Below are 8,959 nucleotides of genomic sequence, written 5' to 3'. Positions count from 1 at the left end.
CTTGCTTCTTTTCTTTGACATATGTAAAAGTAATTTGAATATGACGGCATACATTTGTCATTTAAGAAATTTTGATGGATGTTCTCACTATGTTCTGGCACTTACAAGGGCAAACACTTAGTGAATAAGTGAAAAGACAGATGATTTGATTAAACTATTGTTAGTTTTAGCACTAATTGGCCAGACTTTCCAGATATTTGGTACTTACAATCCTCACACTCCTTTCTTTCTTCAGGGATGACCTGACGACATCTGGCTCCCTCCATCATCCAAGCTCTGTCGGGTAGGACAACTCTCCCACATCTTCAGAGAGTGCTACATCCTCATTTTCCAAAGACCTCCAACACCCCGGGATTAACCGGTCCCAGCCCCACAGAGACCCTCTGCCAACCCGCTTCACAAAAAAATTGACAATGTATTGCTTACAGTGGCTACTTCCTGTGCTGCTCATCCCCAAGCCGCTGAACCCAGCGCTGTGGTTCAACCACTCCATGTTCATGGGCTTCTACCTGCTCAGCTTTCTGCTGGAGAGGAAGCCCTGCACCATCTGTGCCTTGGTCTTCCTCGCTGCCCTCTTCCTCATCTGCTACAGTTGCTGGGGCAACTGCTTCCTGTACCACTGCCAGGACACGGCACTGCCGGACAGCGCCCATGACCCGGCGATTGTCGGGACTTAGGAGCGGAGAGAGATATCGGAAAGGGGAATGGGGGGTGCAAAGGGTGATGAGGCGTTGCTTGGGAAAGATTTTGCCATGCTGTAAATGGGGACAGGCTACACTTCTAGGGGTTTGAGAGCAGTGTAGAAGAGATGTTAGAGGACTGCGGGATGGTAATACTGCAAATACAGATGGCCCTCGGACAAAAGCGGTATTGAGGAAGAAAAGAGCCAGTTTGGGTAAATTAACAGGGGCTCAACAGACTTGAACTTGAGGAGGAGAGGAGGGATGCCAGAGGGGACAATATGGAAACTTTTATGTAACAGGAAAGGAAGTCGTGGCGTCCAAACTTGGAATGCTAAGCAAAGAACATGACTGAACTTGAGGAAAGAAGCGTTTCACTTTCATTCAGCATTTGAATGAAAATTAGACAATAAATCCACCACATGTTAACTTAAAGTCACCGCTGTGTTTCAGTATCCCGGTTCCTTGCTTCCGGTATTCTTGTTTACTTCCATCATTGCTCACGGGAGAAGTTGTTTACTTCATTCTGACGCGTCATCTTTTTAAAATAAACTGCCAACATTCACTTAATCGTACTGAAAGGGTGTTTTCACTGGCAGCCACGCTTGCTTTACAGTAACCATACTTTGTACACCAGGTAGTGTTAAAGAATGGTTGACATGTTGGCCACAGGCTTTACAGGAACAGGACAAACATGCTTCTCACAGTCAAACCTGACCAAACTGTCGCCATTTTTGCTCTGCACACTTTCCTGAACAAAGTGTGCACACAGACACTGGACAATCAATAACTATGCTGTGAATAATTCCTCCTTTGCCGCATCGCCACGCAAACACACCTCAGAAGGTGTACGACTGCTGAGATACTATGTTCTCCAGCTGCCCCTCTTCATCCTCATCTCCGCCTCAGATCGAACGTGCCCTGCTGCCAGACCTCTATTTTTATTTTTATTGTGCATGGGTTGCTGTTATTTTGTTTTGTTCAAGAAATAAGTTCACACATTTTAATCAATTCAATTCAGAAAAAATGCTGAACGTTTCCAAAGGGTAGAATAATCTGGATGTGTGGAGAATGTGTGTATGAAATAAAATGTGTGATAGGTGTTTCTTTTTTGTGATCATGATAAGCGTTATAAAGGGGCGATACACAAGGTGACAGTAATGCGTGTTTCAGTGTCAAAAAGCAATACAGAGTGCTGGGAAATGAAAATTCTCACTGACAGGTTTATTGGTAATTGCGCTCTCAGTAAGAAGGTTCCCTTGTGTCTCACTGCTGTAAGTGTTATGTTTAGCTGTCAGGCTAAGGTGTTCATACTGTGTTCCTATTAGTGTGTGTGTGGCCTCCTGTCGCAGTCCTCAACATGCTCACTGCTACATTATTGCTTTGGTTTTAATTTAAATAAAGTTTTTCCTTTCAACATGTTAAACTGTGTTGGACTCATTCAAACATAAAACATATATATTTTTGTATGCTTAATTCTCCTACAGAAAATATTATTTATGGCAATGATGCACCATGTTTTCCGGAGTCTGAAACAAATATTAAATATTCTATTTGAGAGAAGGCTTTAATAGGTATTAAGTCAAATAATAATTTCATAATAGCCTTTAATATTTTCAGTTTCACTTCCGTCATTATACATCTGTATATTTCGGATCAAACTAATGTAAAGCTGTAAATAGCAGGTTGTGAGTTTTAAATGATGCAAGTGAAGTGCAAGCGGAGCTCACGACCTGCTCCCATTTCCTCTCTGCGTTTAACGCTATTATTCACCTCCTCATTTATATGTGTATCCTCCTGTGAACCAGCTGAGAACGTCTCCTGTGTTTCTAAAACAAGAGACTGATTTATTGCAAGTCCAGCTCTGAACTTCACCCTTGCTTCCTCAGAAGAACTCCTAGCTAAAGTAAACCTTGAGCATCGTTATTTTTCTGCTTTTTTAAATTTGAGTTTTAAAGCCTAAAACTTCTAATCTAATCACACTAAATACAGTTATAAACCTAAAAGGGAATTAATTCAATTATAATTAATTATGACTGTGCCTTGGACATGCTATATAATCACATAGAAAATGCATGTTCATGTTGCATGCAATGGAAAAGTCCCAGATACAACACTGCAGTTATTTACTATATTATTAAATGTATCTGGGCTGCTGTATTTCTTAATGTGGCTGTTTTTTTTTCTGCCAGAAATGCCTTTAAATTGTGACTTCACTGCGTGAAAAATGTCTCCTAGAAAAATAAATACATTTTTAATTGATTAAACTTTACAGATTAGAAATAAAAGTAGTGTGTACCCAAACATTGCTTTAAAATGCTTTCCCCATCTAATTGTCTATCTTTTTTTTATTGTTATTTTCTTTTCAAATCTCATACCATCTGGCCCTGCAGGAGGGAGATAAAACAAAGCTCTGGTACTTGTTTGTTTTTGGAACACTTTCAAGGTGTTTGTTTTTAAAAAGCTTATCTGCATTTAATTATCTACAAGGAAAAAAAGACCAACGCATTCATGCTGTTACACATTATGGCTTCCCTTGTGAATTGGGGTTATGAAAGTAACATTTTCTAACACGAGAGCTTTGGTATTCTGATGATTTTTGATCCAGTTTTATGTCCACGAATACTCTTAAGAGATATGATGAGATTTGAACATACCAAGTTTTCTTTTTAAAACCTTTATAGACCAAAAGCCTCCCTAAATATGCAAAGTTGAAGCTGTATTGAGCTATCAAGACTGAAGAAAAACCTAATTTGACTCCTTAAGTTCCTCTGCCTTGCAATAAAAAAGCTCTAACTCCTTCTTCTTCCCAAGCCATTTTATTGACCTCACAAACATTCCTTAAATGTCCCAGTCAGAGAGGTCCCTGGTCAGTTTACCACAGCCAGATCTACTCTGTGGGCAGTGAAAGCTTCCTTACTAAAGTGCAGTTTGATCAAACGGCCAGCTGAGGGCAGCACCTGCTCTGTTTAAGTGGAGATACCTTTTTCTATGGGCTATATGCTATGCTATACTTAGAATATTTTCACCGCTTTAACTTGCTGAAAGACAGCCCTTTTAGACGCCTAACTGGACACTTTAAATCCACTCCTGTACTGTTCAAAGCCAACACACTGTATTAACAAAATCGTTTTAACTTGCAGAAAAAGGAGGTTGCTTGTTAACCGCGTCCGTGCTCGGTTATTGTGTTTAAAGGGTCCCTATTATGCTTTTTGGGATTTCCCCTTCCCTGTAGTAGGGTTATATAGGTTTTTGTGAATGTAAATGGTCTACAAAGGCTAAAATCCCAATGCCTGGAATGCCTCCATTGGACTCCTTATTTACTTCTGTAACATAGTGACATCATCTTCTACTGGCTAGCTCACCAACACATTGTACATGATATACAAGAAATAATTGAAACATATATTGATTATGAAAACAAGACAGTTTCATCAACTGGATTCCAGCTGGTGGCATATAAATATAGTTTGGGGTAAAATCTATTGATTACTTGCAATTTTTTTTTATAATAGTAAGTTATAGGGGTTGATGTTTTAAATCAATTAAATTGTCAGTTAAGGTTTTTTAAAGTGTTTCTATTCTTTATGCAGCACTAATAAGTTGCATCATACATTTACGATGTATTGTGATGAGTGCAATGCATCAGGATTGTCCCCGCCTTCAATCATCATGGATACAAATCAATGCACACATCTATCTCAAATGACGATACACTTTCATCAGCCCAAAACATCTAGCGCTGCATTCATATCATCTGCAAAACACAAAACTTGCGGACAAATGTTGTCTGTAAAGAATTAATTTAGGATTTAGGTGAGTAAAACCTCTTACGTCCTGTTTGGCTGCCTGCCAGAGTTGTCGATAATCTTTTGGCCTCCCTAAATGTCACAGCTCCTGTTTGTTTAAATATTTAAGCAGCCATGCTAGATGATGAAAATAAGAAGAAAAACCCTCCAACAAGTAGATTTGTAGAATCCTTCTGCATGAGGTTTATTTCCTCTTTTAAAACCTGACTGTCAGACAGGAAGGATTCAGGCAGATTTATTTAGTCTCTCAGGATTTAATGTTAACAGGATATTTGAATGTTAGGGTTATGCTATTTTATCACACATTATACATTATGTGAAATAATAATAATACATTTATCCTTAATAAAAAAAACGGCCATATAAAACTTTTAAATGGACAAATGTTACAGCTGCATGAGACATCTTAGCAGGTTAAATTGTGGCACTGCACTGAACTTCTTATTCTTTGTACAAAACTCTTCATATTTCACCAATATAAATTCAGGTTCCCAGTAAACTCTCTCGCCAGCGATCCAAAGTCACCATCTTTAGATCTTCCTCTGAACTCGTCCCTTTTGGTATTTGTCATGAAGGTAGCACAGATTTATTCAACAAACAAAATAAAGTACCATTCCTCATCCTGGCATCCCCCTCGGGCACACATTTTCTTTACATTTAGTCTCCCCCCCTGTCTTCAGGATCACAGAGACACTTCATGTTGGATCCCATCAGAAAAAAGACCTTCTTAAAGTCTGCTCTTTGTTCCTATAGAAAGGTGATCTCAGTCTCTTGGTTCTGGTACGCCTCCTCCTGCATCTCAGTGTACAGCTGGTCCATCCTCTGGAAGGCCAGGTAGCCCTTTTTACCTTCAGATGCACAAAATGAATGTTTTATAAAAAATATGATGACATAAAATACTAGTGAATACTCCATACAAAATAATGATGTTTGTACCGAAAGAGAGGACGGTTTCTTTGGCAGCGCTGCGCAGATCTTCATCTGTTGATTTCCATAAATCTGCTATGTAGTCCACACTCTCTGTCGCCTGGGACACACGCACGCACGCACACACACACACACACACACACACACACACACACACACACACACACACACACACACACACACACACACACACACACACACACACATTATATTCTCTAGTTTAACAAAGAGTGTTTGCTGAGAGTTTATGTATTTTGTGGTGCTCACCCTGAGGCATTTAAGTGCCAGACAGGAGCCTTGTTGGATCTGAACATCAGTGCTTTTCAAACTCTCTGTGTAGTAAACGACTGCCTGGAGGAAAAGGGTGACAGACAAATTATTAGTTTTGTCATGCATCAACATATGTATTATAACAAAGTAAACCAAGAGATGGAAGCTGTGTTGTTAAGAAATAAGAAGAACAACAATCTACAGCCATGCTAGCTGCTTCGTTAAGAACTTAGACACCGCAGTGCTTTGAGCTATTTTGCTAATGTTTAGCAGGGATGATGTTTACCATTACAGTTGAGTTAGTTCTAGTTTGTAACTGTGTGAGCTGTGGGTGAAAACAACAGTGAACAGAATCAAAGAAGTTAAACAATTTTGGAAAGCTATGATGGACTCTGTCGACCAATTTGGGGCAATCTTTACAAATACACAAATAAAGGCAGTGACCATAGAATTCGCCAAAAATGAACTCCATACAGGCCAAGATGTGATGATTTGCTCCTGGAAGAGGTGGGATTTTTCCCATGTGTTTGCATAGAATGGAAGTGAATGGTAATAATACAGGTCATCACCGTAAAAAGCAGCTAGCATGGCAACTTTGTGACTTTTAAGATAATTAGAAGGTGTCATTACATAGCCCTTACATTGCGCAATGAACATTTACTTCACAATGAAGTTAAAGATACAATCTTGCCTATTGCAACTTTATGTGGAATTGAAGGTCAACATTTGAATTTGTCCAAAACTTCTAAATGTCGCATCAGCCTCATCTATACTTGGGTAATGTTAGCACGCTAAATGAAGTAGGTGAACGTTGCATTGCTGCTTAACATGCACATTAGCAATTAGCTTAAAGCAGCTAGTGTGATTGTGGACTCTTTGTCTTATTAATGCTAAAGCTGCATTCACCTGATACGCAACAACATGCTCGCTTAATGAGAGGTTGGGCATAGAGCATGGCAGTGGAAATAGTTTATATTGTTCTCCTGCTAGCTTGTGAGACTACATACAGCTGTTTTCTGGTTGGTTGATTGTTGAAAAGGTCAGCGGTCAACAAAGTCAAATTGAGATTATTTGAACATTAAGCGCAGTGCTCTTTCTTTACTGAGTCACAACGGCGTCGGCGCAGAGCCTCTTTACCACGTTTCATGTGAATGCAGCTCAACACCCTGACAGGGGCAGTTTGACGTACCTTGCTCCTGAAGGCCTTGCAGCCTGCAGCCCTGCAGAGACAGCTGGCTGCAGCTTTGCACACTTTGTGGTTGGAGTCGAGCTGCAGCGCCGCCATAGTCTGCAGCGTGCATCTCAGGGGGAGGAGCTCTGCAATGCCCCGACCCCTCATCTTATTTAAAGCCCGCCTCCTTTTGGGGCTCCTCAGGGCGGACAGGATGTACTCTGAAACACAGTAGTTACCATCATAAATGAATAATGAATTCTGTTGTTTTGGAGCTTTCAATCAAATCACACTATCTTTATCCATCACAGATTTTGCCCATCTCATTTTAATTTTGTGTGGTGATTGCTTTAACGACTTTTCAGGTTGAGGATTCAACCATGTTTACTTTTGTTACAGTCCCTAATTATTTGGTACATCACATGTCATTCTCTTTACCAATTCATTTTGTGAGGTCAATAAAATGGCCTTGTCATAATAGGGTTAATTATAGGGTCCTTCAGACCACCTGTTGGTTCCTAATTAGGAATTGAGAGCAGCTTGGTGCTATCCTTCTTGGCCAATCAGGGCGTGACAACACCCTTTCTTGCTGATTATTTTTTGACTTACAATGCACATCTCATTTCAGCAGATAGCAGCAGGCACTATGCTTTTTGCTGTCTTAACATTTGTGATGGATGATATAGAGCAGTGGTTCTCAACTGGTGGGTCACTAACCAAAAGTGGGTCGAGTGAAAAAAAAAAAGTCAAACTTAAATTTAGAAAGCCCGATTTTCTAATGCTGCGCATGCAGTTGGACTGGAAATGCCGGAGAACATAAATTGTTTTGAAAACCTCTGTGACGTAGTGATCATCTTCTCAATGAATATCTTTGCTGATTTTTTCGAGTCTTCCGACCAATCAGCATGGTTTTGTTGCCGGAAGTCCCGACGGAGAATCACTTTGCGGTAGAACTACTCTTTTTATACAGCAAGCATGTCACATTTTTCACGTGAATTTGCAGGATTGGCTCCAAGTCTGCCTTTTTATTGAATACAAGTCAAGTGTGCCTTTTTATGTTATAGAGTTCAACTCTGATTCTAGAAACTTTATGACCATCAGATTAAACTTTCTTTAAAAGCATACTTTAGTTCTGTGAAGGGATTTAAGGATATATTCACTGTACTTCACTTTAATTACAATTGTATGCTGATTTTTTTTTTGTTGAATAGATTTGAGTGAAATTTCTAAGTTTTGTGAAAAAAGTGGGTCCCGAGGCTTGACCAGTTGAGAACCACTGATATAGAGCATTCTGAAACAAGCTGCAATAAGTATCATTAAAAGGGAGCTTTCCACTAGGTTACTGCATCATGCCAGGTTTTAGAACTTTTGTTTATAGAGATTTTTTTTACTAAAACTCCCATCATACACATTTTATTTGCCATTTTATTTGCCATGACGATGCATTTGTTAATTATTGAATAGGCATTATTAGGGCCTGAGCACGAAGTGTGCGAAGACCTATTGTAATGCTTAGAATTATTATTATAATTCTTCATAGTCTGGGCCCAGGAGTTCAAAACTTTTAATCCCTATCTGATCAAATCAGATTTGGATTTTGGGGAGTTCAAAACCAAAAAACAGGATTAGGATCACTTTGATATCAGATCAGATCAGAAAATCCAATCCAAGCTTTAATCTGGATCAAATCTTCAAAATGGGTAGTTCAAACCAACAACACAGGATTGGGATCAATTTAATCCCAACAAACTGGATTATCCTGATCCCACCAGAGGGGTGGATTTCCAGTGGATCACCAGAGCAAAATGTACTAATACAATTTATTTTAAAATATGTTTCAATTGAAATAAGATGGCAATGTTTGTTAACTGAAATAATACACAATTTTTAGCCTTCATGGGAAATCAATTTTATTTTTCATTTTTTGGTCACGTTTGTGGTGGCCTATTTTGTTTTCAACCAAATGTTGATGACATAAATGTTTATGCTCATAAAAGTGTAACAGCAAAGATTGTCAATCAAAAATGTAATTTAGATTAAAGTAAAAATATCTTCAACAAAAAAAAAGTCCATCATCTGTCATCACCTTTCAAATAAAAAAA

At 39.1% G+C, this 8,959-nt stretch overlaps 2 protein-coding genes across 2 annotated transcripts in view; one reads left to right on the top strand and one right to left on the bottom strand.

The window, feature by feature from the left end:
- Window positions 1-237: 237 nt before the first annotated feature.
- blcap (bladder cancer associated protein) lies at window positions 238-2,106 on the top strand. The gene has a single exon (XM_010769571.1). It carries the CDS (start codon window positions 414-416, stop codon window positions 675-677), a length of 264 nt encoding a protein of 87 aa, XP_010767873.1. The 5' UTR covers window positions 238-413; the 3' UTR covers window positions 678-2,106.
- A 2,538-nt stretch (window positions 2,107-4,644) lies between these two features.
- The window catches only part of LOC104944097 (protein FAM65C-like), a 15,351-nt gene continuing 11,036 nt past the window's right edge, over window positions 4,645-8,959 (bottom strand). The window contains exons 11-14 of the mRNA XM_010769574.1: window positions 6,876-7,078; window positions 5,684-5,767; window positions 5,426-5,516; window positions 4,645-5,337 (exon numbers count right to left, since the gene is read on the bottom strand). Of these exons, the coding sequence (XP_010767876.1) occupies window positions 5,237-5,337; window positions 5,426-5,516; window positions 5,684-5,767; window positions 6,876-7,078 (479 nt within the window). The 3' untranslated portion in view covers window positions 4,645-5,236. The remainder of the gene's footprint in view (window positions 5,338-5,425; window positions 5,517-5,683; window positions 5,768-6,875; window positions 7,079-8,959) is intronic.

This window comes from Notothenia coriiceps, unplaced genomic scaffold (assembly GCF_000735185.1).
Source record: "Notothenia coriiceps isolate Sejong01 unplaced genomic scaffold, NC01 NC01_scaffold00007518, whole genome shotgun sequence".
In the NCBI taxonomy this organism is placed as follows: Eukaryota; Metazoa; Chordata; class Actinopteri; order Perciformes; family Nototheniidae; genus Notothenia; species Notothenia coriiceps.
This window is presented reverse-complemented; position numbering and strand designations above follow the sequence as displayed.